The sequence below is a fragment of the Apteryx rowi genome, unplaced genomic scaffold (assembly GCF_003343035.1).
Source record: "Apteryx rowi isolate R43461 unplaced genomic scaffold, aptRow1 scaffold_3, whole genome shotgun sequence".
Classification (NCBI taxonomy): domain Eukaryota; kingdom Metazoa; phylum Chordata; class Aves; order Apterygiformes; family Apterygidae; genus Apteryx; species Apteryx rowi.
The window spans coordinates 8,516,404-8,532,362 of record NW_020449418.1 but is presented as its reverse complement, the minus strand read 5'-3'; the positions used below and the strand labels follow the sequence as shown (position 1 = coordinate 8,532,362).

At 37.4% G+C, this 15,959-nt stretch overlaps 1 protein-coding gene across 1 annotated transcript in view; it reads right to left on the bottom strand.

The window, feature by feature from the left end:
* GMDS (GDP-mannose 4,6-dehydratase) overlaps positions 1–14,674 on the bottom strand; it is a 282,728-nt gene extending 268,054 nt beyond the window's left edge. The window contains exon 1 of the mRNA XM_026069695.1: positions 14,594–14,674. Within this exon, the coding sequence (XP_025925480.1) occupies positions 14,594–14,674 (81 nt within the window). The remainder of the gene's footprint in view (positions 1–14,593) is intronic.
* Between the last annotated feature and the right edge of the window lie 1,285 nt (positions 14,675–15,959).

Here is a 15,959-nt window from a genome sequence, read left to right as displayed (position 1 = left end):
CACATCCTGCACAGCTGTCTGGGCCACTGGACTATTGACTGAATGTTTTGGAACAGATCTCTGAATAGACGCAATTTGTAAATCGTTTATTCTTCTACATATTGACTAGATAATTGAGTGGATTAAGAGAATTTAAGATACTGGATTACAAGAAAAAGAGGTGCCCAGAGAGAAATCAAAAGGCAACGGACACAAGTTGCAAGAAGAAAAATTACAAATATACGGTAGGAAAAATCTTGTCACAACAAGCGTGGCCAAACACTAGAACAGGTTGCCCAGAGAGGTTGTGGATTCTCCATCCTTGGAGATACTCAAAATTCAACTGGGCATGGCCCTGAGCCACCTGCTGTAAGCTGGCCCTGCTCTGTGGAAAGAGTTGGTTCAGATGACATTCAGAAGTCCCTTCCAAGCTAAAGTATTCCATAATTCTAATAAAACTAAGATTACAGCAGTGTGTTTCAGATTTGTAACATCATCCAGTGAGTAGAAAGTGGATGTGAAACTATTCAGTGTGCAAGAACAAGGCCTGATCCTGCAGAAAAACAGCAATTTCTACTGGGGGAGTGGAGAGCTGTTCACAGCAACTTTTAGAAGGCACATAGTCCAACTTGCTATTCATCATATCTCCTCCACAGAAGAGCTTTATAAACAGGAATGCTCAGATCTGATAGTAATAAAATACCAAAGTGGAGGAGGAGAAAGAGGAGGAATATCACAGAACATGAGATTCAGTATGGCCATAAACCTTTGTCGCAAAAATGTAACCTCCCCATTAGTTTTGCTTATCTTCTCATCCATTTGTTATTAATTTGACGGAACTGGGGAGTTGTCAGGGTTATGTGATGCAAGGAATTTATCTTGCAGAACAATCTTCAACCCACTGTTCAAAGTCTTTAGTTTCGAATTACAGAGATTAGAAAAGAAGCTTTTAAAAAAGAAGCGTTGATTCTTTATTCCTTTTAAGCACTTTTTTTTCAGGGATAGTTTTAACAATATACATATTTATCCAACTTCTAAAATACAAAAAGCATGCAGCAAGTCAGGATGGGGTTGGATGTTTGAAATTTTGTAACTTCAATGATTAGTGACACTATAATACCCTAAAAGTTTTCATATATACTGAAGTCCAGCTGTGCCAGAGGCTTTAAACACTATTCAACAGAAAGACAAAAAGGGGCAACTTGCAGAGTCACTAGAGAACGTTCAAAGGGAGATGTAAAAAGATAGCCAATTCATTTTGCTTTATATGTGCCAAGGGAATAGGGAGCTATGAATAAAATACTTGCGGGGAATGCAGTCACTGAGGAAGAAATAGCATCATTTTTTATTCACTTTCACATATAAAGAAATGAATTCAAAACATACAGGTTATTTTAAAATAACCTCCAATACTACAACTAGGTATAATACTAACACATACATATATATAATATACATATATATTTATAACTTCTGATGCTTTTTAAAATCTTTCATCCTTGCTTCCTTGATGCTCTCAAACATTTAGAATGATGCTCTGCACAGAAGTGCTAAAACAGCACTGCAAGCAAAAAAAAAAAAAAAAAAAAAAGGAAACAAACACACAAAACAACAAACCCTCAGCCCCTATAACCCCCTACAGACAGATATTGAATTAAAGCAATGATTTGACAGGGGCACAGCTTTGTTGGCAACAAACATACAGTCTCTCCTCTCTTTTTCTTCCTAGCCAACAAGACTGCAAAACGAGTCAACACAATGGACCCCCTCAAATGGTGATATGAATGCCATATTGCCTAGAAGCTAGAATTACCCCAAGGGTTTACAAATTACAGTGTGGCCTGACTCTCTCAACTCCTACTGCTGCCTAAGGAAAAACCTCATGAGGTTTATGGGTCCTGCCAGAAGTCTTACCTTTTCAACAAGAAGAAAATTATATATTTTCAGCATTTATTATTTATCACTTAAGAAAATTACTTCCTAGACTGCAATTCCTCATGCCAAATGACCTTCTTTTAGAAAGTTTAGTCCACACAGCGGTTTCTCAGGTACCCCCAAAGTAGCAAAAATGCACAACCCTCCAAGACAAAGTAATTTTTAAATTAAAATATATAGTATTTAAAACGATAAAAAATAAATTAAAAAATTAAATTTAAATATAAAAATTATATTCAAATATATATAATCATATATAGATTTCAGGCAGATTTGAATATGGACTTTTTTTCTTATAACGGCATTTGACCAAGAAATAAGATACACCAAAAAAATGAAGAAACTTTGTAAAATCATTTCTCAATTTTTTCAAATTCAAGTAATTACAAATTTAAAGCTTGTTAGAAAACTGAAAGCATTTTTGCAAAAACAGTTTTTTGGTTTGTTTTTCCCCACCCCAAATGTTCTTTACTGACAATTTTCTGGTCAGTTCTTCAAGTTATACTGTCCAGTCTTTGGGGTTTGGCTTTCTGTGCTAAATCTACACAGTAACTGATGTATTATAACTATTATAATAAAAAAAGAGAAAAAACACTGAATGTTGGTTAGGTCTTATAAGACATTCTGAACAAGTTGGACAGACTCTGAGTGAAGCATCTACAGAGATATGATGGATACTATACATAAAAAAAAAAGTTCCTGTAACCTTTAACAAAAGCTTTTACCTCTCACTCTGTGGGAATTTCTGCAAAATTCATTCTCTAAAATGAAAAGCATTTTCTCCTTCTCCCTAAAAGAAAGGATTATTTGCTATCTCCTCCCTCACAGCTAACTGAGGGCTGATAGAGCTTCCCTACTTCACAGGGATATCGCAAGAAAAATGCATTAGGAGAATGTGCTTGTATTGATAGCAATTGGACCATAAACCCAATTAGACAGACTGCCCATACGTGTGCCCGACTCATCCATTCGATTTTAAAGCTAAGGCTGCAGACACACAGTCAGGTCATTGCAACATAACAGTTACTATTTTTTTTTGAGCTGAAGTAACAGTATCTGGGAGTACTCTTAAAACACAGCAAATGTAATAATGCAACTTAGCTCTCTCTTACTGTGAGCTACTCTAAAATCAAATCACTTCATTCATCACAGCCAAAGAGTGGAGAGCTAGCTCAGCTCTGCCCACAGGTTGCAGCTCGCTACCTTGTAGTGCTCTGGTTGTGGCTGAGGTAGGCCTCCAGAGAGGCAAACGATAACATGAAGTTTTGAGGAAATAACCACATGACTGCATGCACAGAAAAAAATCATGGTTTTAAGCAATATGTCTTGGGCACAGCCAGCTAGGGGACATTCTTCACTGATGTCTGACAAGGCCCTGAGGTACCCAAGGGCATTGAGAGCTCAGAGTCGAATGCCTGCTTCAGTGCGGCAAAGGTGATGCAAGGTACTCCTTACCAGCAGGTAAATGACATCTGCCTCCACTCACGCACGCAGTTTATCCTTTAAATAAAGAAGTCACATTCTTCACAAAGATACTACTCTCGGAGAAAAGTACTACAAAGATACATCTTCTAAACCAAAGATGAGTGTCGTTACTTCAGACTGACTCCTGCTCCAATCACTTCCCTTAGTAAGTCCAAAGTCTCCCTTCCTTTGCCATGGCTACTTACCAGTACACTTGCAGTTCCTCAAAATGTTATATCTGCATGGTCCTAGCTCTACTTTCTGGTTTGCCATAGAACAATCAAAAACTGCAACAATGAGGAAAACTCCTTCTTAGCTAGAAAAAGCTCAGCGTACCCCAAACTTCTGTGCAACTTACTTGTGAGGCTCTTATTTTTATTGAACATGCATGAAAAATTAAATTTTGATGACTTGTTGCATGGGCTAAATTTGGATGGATATGTATGTACTGACAAAAGACATGCTCCTACGGTTGCTCTCTTCCAAGTTTCTGCTCCAATATTCCAGTAGGAATGACTGGGAAAATGAACAGGCATGCTGTTGCATGTCAAGAAATAGTCACTTTTTTTTTTCTCCCAATTTTCTTTTTTGAACAGGGAAAAGCAATGCCTTTCTTTTCCATGCATAAAGGTCACCTTCTCCCAAATTTTAAGGCCCTGCTCCAAAAAAGGACCACATTTCAAAATCACTTTTTTCTTTTCATAAAACCAACAGCGCTCTTTTCCCTTTACTTGTTCTTGAAAACAGTTGACATTTTAAAACATCTTTTAAAATAAATATAATAGTGCCAAGTCTATGCTTGCCATGAAAAAAATCCATCCCTTATGGTTTAAATCTGTTAAAGTTACAACCAACCAATCCCTCTCCCCTGTCCCCAAATAAAAGCCTTAAAATGCCAAAGAGGGGGAACACTAGTACATGAGCACCAATACCCTCACCTTTAACACATGTACAGGCATTCCATATGATTAATTTTAAAATCAGACTATTAACAACATCCACAAATACAGTAGCTGATGATGGCTTTGTTGGAAATGATGTAATAAACCTGTTGAAACAGCTTTCAATACTTTCACTGTAGTAACACCTAATTTTAACTTCCCCTTTTCAGGCAAGATGAGAATAGTAATCACTGAATACCTCAAAACAGACTGCACTAACTCTCTGTGCTGTGCAGGAAGCAACAGAAGTGCAATGCGCTATTATCACCATTGTTATGACTGAGATTTCAACATAGTTATACTTAAGAAACCATGGACTTTACATTTTCTTTAATTGTATCCTTTAAGGTAGAACTCGACTGTTTGCTACATGAAAGCGGGCACTTTGAATTCAAAGAACATCCTCCTCATAAAATGTTCTATTTAATCATGTTATTGGCCTCACAAGGATGTGGGTGGCTAGCTAAAAATGTGTGGGATGAATCAGAAAAAATCATGTGCCTTGACAGATACGTGGAGGTAGGTGAAAAGGCCAAGAGACAGACAGCTTCAAGGGATGAGGCCTGCTGGTTAAAGTTTTTCACTGTTTTTCCCTTTTCTGTACAAGCATGATGCCACTCAGAAAATAAATCAGCCAGATTTGCTGCTGGCATCCTCCTTGGCCTTTATTATTTTTATTATTGAGTACTAAAGCCTCTCCATCACAATTCTTAGAAAATAATGTACAGGCATTAATTTTAAAAGGCATATTTCTGCTTTGACACGCATGAGGCATAGTAATCATAAATCAAAGATCATCACAATTGATTTGTGTACTGCAATCCACAACACTAACCTCAGCGTCGTTTTTTCACCCATCTCTTGGGTTCTGACACAGAGAAAAAGAAGAGGAATAATAGCTGCCTTTCACTTGAACATTAAGTTAAATAGCTCAGGAAACAGTTAGGGACATGACAGACAACTAATAGCATAAAACCAAGAAGTTTGGGAGTTTCCCCTCTTGCCCTTATAAACCAACACTATATTATTTTAGTCCACCTCACTGTGTCCTCAGAGAACATTGAGATTTTCACCTCTTGTGGTGCTGGAAGGGAAAAGAGACCAGACTGACACATGCATGACAGTACTCCTACTTGTCTGTATTACAGAGTGTGGTATTCAGTGTGCCAATAAATTCCCCCTCAGAGCAGCTTTGAAAAAGTCTTGATTGCCATATAAAAAGCTCCAAGATATTTCAAAGCGAACTTTGTAGCCTCGGGATGAAGCAAATTGGAAAGGCAATGTGGAAGACAAGACCAAGTTGCCAAAATGTAGTGAACGAATCATTGGCCGTAATCAGTGGGAACATCAACTTTCACAAACACTAAAAAATAACACAATAAAATTGTGTACAGCTACATTTTATTAAAAAAATTAAAAAAAATGTATAGCTTGGGCAGATGCTGTGTCTCTATTGTATGCAAATATTTTATTTCAATTAGCACTTTTCAATCATGCTTTTCTTTTCTGAGTGACTCATGGATATCTCAGTCAAGAAATGACAGGATCATAAGCAAATGCCAACAAGGTGCATTTATCTCACAGAGAGATAAATGTGGAAGGAAACATGAAAATCTATCTCAGGATTTTTTTTTCATCTTCTTTCGTCTTCCTTTTCAAACATGTTTTCTGTAAATGCCTGCAAGTCTCTCTAACACAGCACACCCAGCTTCTACAACCTTCCAAGCTAGTAGTATTCACACGAATTTAGTCAAAGCTAAGGAAATTGTGTTTCCAGAACCTGACAATCAGGCAAGAAAAAAAATCAAGTTCAACTCATGTGTTTTACTATACTGCACTGAGCCCAAGAACAAATGAAGGCTCATGACACTAACTGGCCAGCAAATGCACACACAAAACGGGGGAACCTTTAGAACTTGTACACGCCACTGAAATAGTCCTACTGCACAGGTCATTATGAGAGGTGATTGTCCATAAGGGAGACGTACTGAATAGCTGCGAAGAATGGCTGAATGAAAAAATAACGCAAGTTAAGATCCACGATTCCACACAACACTGACATAAGCTAAGAACACTAAGTCTCACTGCTGCAGGAATAGTTTTAGCTAATTTCCAGAGCACTGACCCCAGGCTGCCTTGGGTGCTGAGCATCCTCACCTGGGATACAACAAGTTCTGTCAGTAACTGCAAGAATATGGGGAGAGACATATTGGTGTTCTCTGTTAGCCAGAGAAGTAAAGGAAATTGCAAAAGAGTCATTTGGGAGCTTGGAAATGTTAGTTAATTTTCAGTCCTGCATGACTGGTATATTCTAAAGAAGCTGAGCAGGGAAGGGTGACAGTGTAAATATGCAATGTTAATGGAGAATACTATAATTGATAAAAATTAAAAAATTTTGGCATGTTTCATGTTTCACTTCTATAGATTTTAACACCTCCCATGTTGCAAGAGTGCTCTCTCCACACACGAATTTAAGCTGAGGTTCACTGTAATTGCATCTGAAAATATGTATTTTTAATACTGTTTATGTTCTAGGCAGTAATCCCTTCTTCAAAAACTGAAGGATTTAAATGAAGTCATGGTTGCTAAGTGCACTACTCAGCCATATATCATGTTCCCAGAAGTACAAAGAGTACTGAAGGGTGAAGGGTTTTAGGGCAATGTACGATTTCTGCATTAAAATACAGAACTGCCATTATATAATTTTAGCATCTTGCCAATTTTTCTTTTTGAGCAGGAGAAAGAGAGGGAAATGAGGAGGTTAAATGGAACTAGAACAGTGCTGTTTGTACCCTGGTGAATATCAGAGAAATGATAAATGATCCCTAAGCACATAGACTGATTTATGCAATAAAAAATAAAATACAGTGGGGTGAAGTCTTTCGTGTGAAAATCTCATCCTTGGACAGCTACAAGGTATGAAATGCACCCAAGTGTCTCCAGTCCCTCAGGGTTGCAATTATCTCATGATAACCACACCCTCAAGAGCTGTCTCTTTTGCTGTTCTGTGGGGTGGTGGGAAGCATGGGGGAAGAAAAGGGAAGGAGGTGTATTTCTGATTGTGAAAAACAGAAGATTGATAGTTTATATTAGTGAATCCTGTAAGCTCAAACTGTCAGAGTTCTGATTTTTTTCTAATTAACAGCATGATTAAAAAGAAGTCAAGTCTCATGTCCATATGATAAAGGAAAAAACAGAGATAAAGAAAAGCCATTAAGACAAAGACAAGTCAAAAAAACAAACCGCGTACTTAAATCTTCAGCCTTTTCAGTAGCTCTCACTTAACACAGCCAAGGGATTAATAAACACAACAAACAAAATGCCATTAAACTTCATTCTGCAAAGGCCAGTTTATCCTCAGAAATTTCAGATAAACGGTGCTATCCTTAAGCCTGCTATATCATTTGAAAATCCTACCTGCATAGAACAACTACTCCTTTTTGTCTGTTTGCAGTGCTAAAAGGTATTAGAGCGCACTGAAGTTTTCCTATAGGACAAGAATAACCTGCATACTTTTTTTGTAAAAGTCTGGGCTCTTCCTAATACAATAAAGTGTTAAATAAAAATGTGAATTAAACGGTGCTAAATTTCTTAACTCTACAAGCTAAGAAGTTAATCCAGCCCCTGTCTATGGACTTAGCTAATATAGATCCAGTTCAAATTAATGGTATTCAACTAGGTCTTTAATGCATGGATCTGCTGATGCAGCCACTTAATTTTTTGTGCTGTAAGCTTGCTAAACTTAGGAAAAAAGAGCTACTAGTCTTGTAAAGTCTAATGATGTATCAGCCTAACAACTTATTTATACAGATTTTTTTATCCTGTAGGATAACAAAATACACAATATATTTTCTTCCTCAGGTGAGAGAACACATAGATACTTGATCTACCTTTCTGAAGTGATAATATTTACCCTCTCTGTGAGCAGACAGTAACACTACGCAACACCTTACCACAGGAACCTATAAACATCATATCCCAGTATGAGATCTAATTAGATACCATGAAAAAATTGTATAGCAACCTTATCCCAGCAGTCTTGTTTTCTCCCAACACTACCCCAAGACATTAGTTCTCATCAACATTCAACAACCACTGACACATTTGTTTTGAAATTATAACTTTCTACAAAATTAATACATTTCTATGATATTCAATATCTGAAAAATGCATATGCTCATAAATTTTTTCAACAGATTCTAGCACACAATAGAGCAAATATAGGTACAGTGCATCTCAGAAGTCTGTTATAAGCATTTATTATTTTCTTCAGAACCACTAGAAGTAGTGAAAATAAAGAAATTTTAAGAACAGATATAATACTTGCTCTAAAATGCATGCCTTATGTACTACAAACTTTAGTTCACATTAATTTTTTGTCTCGCTCTAAAATTAGCAAGTTCAACCTTGAAACCACTCTGATCTGAAAATAATGCTCTCTGCATTGAAAATCCTCACCTAACCTTAAATATATGGGGGAATTTACAGTGTAAGACAGTGAAAAAGGGCACAACAAAAAGATTTTAGCTGCCACACTATTTTTCTTACACTTCCCTTTGCTGTTCATCAAACCCTTGAATGAAGTCCTTCACCAGAGATGAACTGTGACTTCTTGATGTGTCTTCTATTGTTACAAGATGTAATGACTGCCTTGTCAAGAAGGGACTGAGCTTTTTAAATGAAAAAGTTATTTCTAACACAATGAGTCTACAGTTCATCCATCATCTGTTCATAGCTCTGTCTAAAAGAAAAAAAATGTGATGTGCTCCACAGTAAAGATGAACTGAAAATTTCACAGCTGGCGAGTTTGAGGTACTGTCTTAAGGCCACATACAGAGAGACTGATGACTGCTCATCAGTTTCTTTTTTCTCACTTTATTGTTTTGGTCTGTCTGACATTCAACTTTAAAGAAACCTATAAATACAGACATTTGATTTTTATGATTTGCTTTCTAAATTACTATTTTTTCTTTAAAACTGTATCAAAACATTCATAAATTTTAAGACTGGGGTTTTGATTTGCTATCAATATTTCAGTATTTTTGACAAAAGTAGTTATCTGAACACACCCAACAATTCAATTTATGATGCATATGTTTCAGTTCCTTTTCTTTGCAATCTGAAGTAACATTTTTATTTTGGTAACCAAAGACTGCAGATACTATCTTGGAAGAACTAGCTCTGGAACTGTTCAGTAGTTTGTACAAACTACATAAGTCCTCTTGAAAAGTTAACATTCACATGTAATATGCCACAAAACAATAGATCTACTGGCTCAAATTCCTCAAAATTTCTTGAGTGTCTTATTCTTCACGTGCCTGTATCAGCAGGCTTTTACTGAAAAAGTGTAAGTGATGTACACATAAATAACCTCAGCTTAACCAGAGCTAGTTTTGAGTCTGGTGTGTAAACAGATTCAGCAAAACTGAGAAGGTCCATGTGGACACAGGGATTCACCCTGGCGGAACTGCTGGTAGGATCAAGATCTAAGTTTATGGCAATTGACCATTTTAAGAAGGAGGAAAGTGATCAGTAAAAGCAAGGTATGATGACATATGATATGGTGATATCACATATGATCAAAAAAGCATAACACATTTGGGTTGGTTCTGTATTTTTGAACAACCACTGTAATTTTCCCTCCCAAACCCATTACCCTTCCCCCCCCCCCCCAGTTATAGAAATTAGTAAATCTGGATCCAAAGCCTGGAACCATTAGATCATTTTTTGGCAGACCCTGATGTTCACATAGCTAGTTGGGCACAAAACCAGTACTATGTATTGACAAAACACTGCCAATGACTCTTCAGAAATGCAAAGCTTCTCAGTTATAAGAATAAAAATCCTATACATTAAGTAAGTGCATTATTGAAAAAGTGTACAGCTATGAACAGCAGGAAGACTTTTGGGAATGTTTGTATCCTCACTGTTTCAATGCTCGCACTGAAGAAACTTAATTGCATGCTGAGTAAGTAACTCCCCAGCACTAGGCTAAGGAGAACCATCAGCTGCTCAGAATTGCAGCACAAATCCCAGAGAGGTTGAAAATAGAACTGTAACAAGGATTTTATTAATAGACATGAAAGGGCAAACTACACGGGACTTTACCCATCCATGCCTCACAAAACAGTCTTTCGTATTGCTTCATTCAAATACTGAGTAGAAAAAATATAACAGTATTGTTTCACACTAGTCTGTCTTGGCAGCCTATGGCAATCTGGCTGTAGAAGTGTCTGCTTTCAAATTTTAAACCCTCAGGGCAATTATCCTGCTCTCAGACTAAACCTACAGAGCATATTTCAAAAGAACTTACATCTAAACAGAGGGTATTCAACAGTGATCAATGTTCAGCAGGCCTCAGTGGCAATAAACTATTTACTGCCTTAACCTTTTAAGTTTGCCCAAGTGAAGTGCTCAAGACTTCTGTGATGAATTAACTGAAGTGTTTGGTTGTGATTAGCACAGGCGCTGGTTCAAATCATCTATCCAACACCACTGCCCGCCTTGCAGCCCGCACCAACAGGCTCAGGCTGGCGCTGAAGCAATTGTCTTCTCACCCTTGTTGAAGCTCCATTGTCCAGGCCTATCTTCCGCTTACTTTTACTATATCCATTACCCTTACAGAGTCATCTTGGGAAAAAAAAGTGTATCAAATGCTGGACATGTTGATTATCATCTATTACCAGCCTGATTATTACCTCACAGAAGACATAGCTTACATGAGACATCAAAGTGCATTCAGCACACTCACTGTTACAGTAGCTGATTTAAATCCAGAATCTTTCTCTTGCAAGACTGCCAAAATAAATTAAAAAGGAGAAAGGCATCACACCTATTGTATTAGTGTAGTTGTCACCAAAGCTTTCCTACCACAATGCTACTGAAATACAGTAAGAGGAAGTAATCCACTACAGATGGCTGAAGATACCTATGGCTTGCCAAAGTTTCTTTTGGAATGCTGTATCTATAGAGTAGTTAGTTTTGAAAATTTCAAACTGAATTATTTTGTCCATAATTAAAATGTGAGGCTAGCTCTCTTCTTTTAAAGCTGTGTTTGTAACTCTGGGATTATTACAATAGCTTTTAAAACCAGTGAGACCTCTACAGGAATTCTGTTTTTGCAATTTCTGAAGAACTTGATATTAATCTTACTGATTTCTATCACCTTTATCTGGAAAAAAAACAGTGATCTGTACGTTGTTCTTTCAAATGAAGCAACTCAGGATGTGGTTTTCTCTTTATGTAGAAGTATGCATGTGAAATCTTTAGGTTAAGATATTACATGTATACGTCACAGTTAAATTAATTCAGGCTTTCTATATAATTTCAGGAAATACAGAATCAATTTTATGTTTTGATTTTCCATATAAAATTTAGAGATATTATTTACATTTTTCCTTTAATTTCAAGAAGGAGGCAAGGTACTTTTCCTTCTGTTGTTAATTTTAAACACTATTCCAGTGTTTACAATTCAAACGCCGCAGTATATAGTATGCTAGAGTAAGAATCAGGAAGCATGAAAAAAAACCCCAAAAAACAACAACCCAACAACCCATAGCTGGTATTACAAGTGAAAAACAAAAGGCCTATCTTTTCCTGAAATAAACTTATACCCCTTGCAATAGGCTTATGATACAGAAGGACTACCATCAGGTTTTAGTATTTTTTTGTTTTGAGAGAACGTATGTATTTCATGATCACTCTTACTCATGTAGATATTCCCTTTCCAAAAAAAATAGACATGTTTGTATCGGATGGGTTACACATTGGTGAAGCAGATGGGGAAGAGGTTCACAAAGCCCTTCAAAACAAGTATGTAAGAAGAATGGTAAAAGAAGAATAGAGTTCATATGCAGTTATCCTGAGAAGGAAAAATCTAATTTAAACTCCAGAGCTAGCCTAATCAAACACTTTTCTTTTTTTATATGAATAATGTCTTGGGCAAGATCTGTGCAAATCAAGAAGTACAAATGCAACTCAGTTCTAAACTCTCTGATTCTGCTCAGTTGCTACCTCTTCCTAAAAGGTGCATGGAACAGGTGATAACTTCAAAGTCTTGTCTTAATTAAAAAACTATGATCATTCTATCAGAAAAAAGATACAGTCCCACGAGATCCCATCAAAATTAGCAGTTTAAAATATTAAGTTCTTTATTCTCATGTAGATACTTAGGAACATCTGTTTAAGACTGTAGGTGAGAAAACTGAAAGAAGCATCAACTATTATGATGGATGCATAAATCCAAGGAAAGCATGAGGAGGAGCACATTTTCTGTTGCAATTATTAACATCATGAGCAATGATTATACATATATAAATTAATACTATTTACAATTTTCCCTTTTCTTATATAAAAAAGAATCCTGCATAACACAAGGCCATATGACTTCACTCAGTGATTCTTCTATCAAGCTGTATAAATAGCTAGTAGTTATTTATATCTCTTCGGCAGATATCCAAACTTGATTTAAAGACTGCAAGTAATGGAGAATCCTTCATGTCCTTTGGTAAGCTGTTCAAATGCTAATTGTCCTCACTTTCAAAAATTTGCACCTCTTCTCCAGTCTGAATTTGTTTAGCTTTAGTTTTCAGCACTACATCTCTGTGTAATTGCCTGCTAGGTTAAGGACCCTGTAATATCAAACATCTTTTTCCCGGTGTGGTTAGGATCAAATAGCTCCTTTACATTCACTTCAGTGAGTTAACTATAGTGGTCTCCTCATGTCATTTACTGGGAAGTTTGTCTTCCAGTCCTAAAAATCACTCTTTCACCTTTTCTCTGAGTCTTTTCCCATTCTCAACATACCTGAAAAGTAGAACAACTGCAGTGTTCTGCTAAAATGAGTTTACATAGGCAATATTGACTCCTTATTTCTACTCAGTAGTCTTCTGTTGATATAAGACCTCAGCTGTTTTTCCGTCACATCACTCCACAGTGTATAGTTCCTCATCTACCACAACCTGTAAATTCTTCTGGAATTTCTACTCTCTAGGATATAAACTTTTTCCCCCCCATTTTAGATGACTAAACTGCTTTCAGAGACAAAGACAGCATAGGATGGGGCCCAATAGATCCCCCAGACCCTAACTGGCACCACAGAGCACCACTTCAGGTATCTCTAACCCATCCTCCCCAAACCAGCAGCACCGGGCATTGCCCAGCCCTAGACAAAGTTAGCCCATCTCCAGCTGTCCAGTGTCCATCTCTCACTGTCTAGAGCTGTGCAGCACAACCCTGCCGTACGCCACAGCCCTGCTGCACCCAGCAGCACTCCCAGGCCAGGAACAGCAGTTAAGAAAGGCGAGATATTGGTGGTGGCAGCAGTGTTACTGGTGGCAGGAGGGAAAGAGGAGGTGGCAGGCCTTTGCACGGTGTGCAGCAGCATGCCAAGGACTAGACTATGAGTGCCACGCTGCAGGGGCAATGCAGACCATATTCCTCAGGACAACTGAACTGCTGCTGATGCCTGGGGAGCCCAGTGCAGACACTGAGCTGCTCCGCAGCACTGAGTTTCTGCTTTGGGGGTCTTTATACTTGTGCTCCCCTGTGTGCCTCATATTATAGTGCCCCAGAGCCACAGGCTTATTCTTGACTAAATACTGTATGTTACCCCAGCACAGTTACCTTTGAAGAAAGTATTAAACTAGTCCAAAGAAACCCATTTTCCTTAAAAACATACAGATTCCTATCAATTTTATTTCCATACTTTACTGCAACTCAAAGATGCCAGCAAGTTACTAAGGAAACAAAACACTAGATTTGTGAATGATGAACCTTTTTGGAAGTTATGTAACATGATCATAAAAAAAGAGATAAAATCAGAGTACATGAGAAGAAATAGGAAATATCTCAATATTATGTGAAAATTCTGCCTCGTTTCTAAAGAGTAGTATTTCCGAGGACAGTAAGAACCATCAGATAGATAGCTAACGACTCCTCAGGATACAGCTTTTTGCCTTTAAAAAAAAATGTATGAGGCTTTCTCATTGTGGGTTTTGGGTGTAGGAGGGTCTGGTTAAAGAAAATACTAGTGTGGTTTCTCTGAGGTTTCTAATAGGGAAAACTGGCTAACTGGAAGAAGTGTTTTCTTGTGGTTTTCGAATTAAATGGTATGTTGCAAAATTTATTTGTCTTTTAAATTTGCCTGCAGAGCTGACCCATACATGGTAAGTCTATATTAAAGACAAGGTTTTACTCCCAACCTTAGGAAATCTCAGCAACTGGATCTCGAGCTCAGGACCCCAGGCAAGTGCAACTTACCAGCAGTGGCTTACCCAGCCGCAGACAGAAAGCCCAATTTCCAGGCGGTCATGACCCCTCTCGCAGAGCAGGCCTTGAGCAGAAGTCAAAGGCATGTTACTGCAGGCACTGGAGCTTTCCTTGCTGCCTTGCCACACAAAAGCTGCAAGACATAACTAAACCCTTGCTGTGCTTCCCAAAAAGGCAAACTGGCCAAGAATAAGATTGCAGCAAAGACATTGCATCAGACTAACCTCTCTTTCTGACTCTGCTGGCACCAATTAATCATCCATTTACAAGAGGAGGAGATTTTTTTTTTTTTTTTTTTTTTTTTTTTTACCTCTGGAGATCATTTGCTGAATTAAGCTGCCTTGATGAAGACAGTTTACCTCTGTCAGCATCTTTATCAAATTAGGGACCTCACCAGGATTAATCTGAAATGAAAAAAGGAAAAAAAAAATCTCCTCGGCCATGCAAACAAGAAGACCCTACCTCCCAGTTTTGTGTCACAAGATTATGCCCCTGCATTTGTTTCCTGAGTCACATCATGAAAAACCTCCATCTGGGGCTGGGGGGAAAGAGATACACAGGACTGGAGCTCCTGAAATTTATGACACTTGTCATAGTGCCTTATAAGAACAGAAAATTTAGTAAGCGTGCCCCAAACCCTGTTTAACTAAGAAAGAATTTTACCACCTTTCGGGTTCATGCTGCTGGATCTGTTCTGATTTCCTCTGTAGGATATTTATTGACACTAAGAACATTCAGGATACATAGCTCTCGATGAGGAGTAGCTTCAAATGGAGAGGAAATAGCTTTTTACGCTGTGAACGCACTTGATTAAAAAACTAACAATAGCCTCAACAGCAAAACAAATCTGTTGATAGCAGTACTGTTTTCAAGCCATTATATACATTATAAAAACACAGAACATCTACTGAGCCATTTAAACGACATCATTTAATGGAAAAACCTAATATGCTTATTCACAGATTTTGCATGCGTTTCTTCAAAAATACAACTTTAAAGAAGAGCAATTAACCTCTAACCATTAGAGTATTTTCTTCTCGTGCAATTTCTTTTCATAAATGAACCAAAAGAGAAAAAAAAACAAAAACAAACAAACAAAAAAAACAAACAGACTTGACATACAAGTTTCCACAAGTTGTCTCAATATCCAGCATCTGCTTTGGGCTTTAAATATAGATACATCTAAGAATACATAATGATTGTATGTTCCAAAATAGCAGCAGGCAAGTTCCATTAGCTCAAAGAAAATTAGTGCATCTCTCAATACTTTCAAGCACCTTTTTTTGGAACTACACGACAGGAAAAACACATTATGTGATGAGTAGGAGTTTAATTGCTGCACTGTTTTAACATAACTTATATAAATACAAC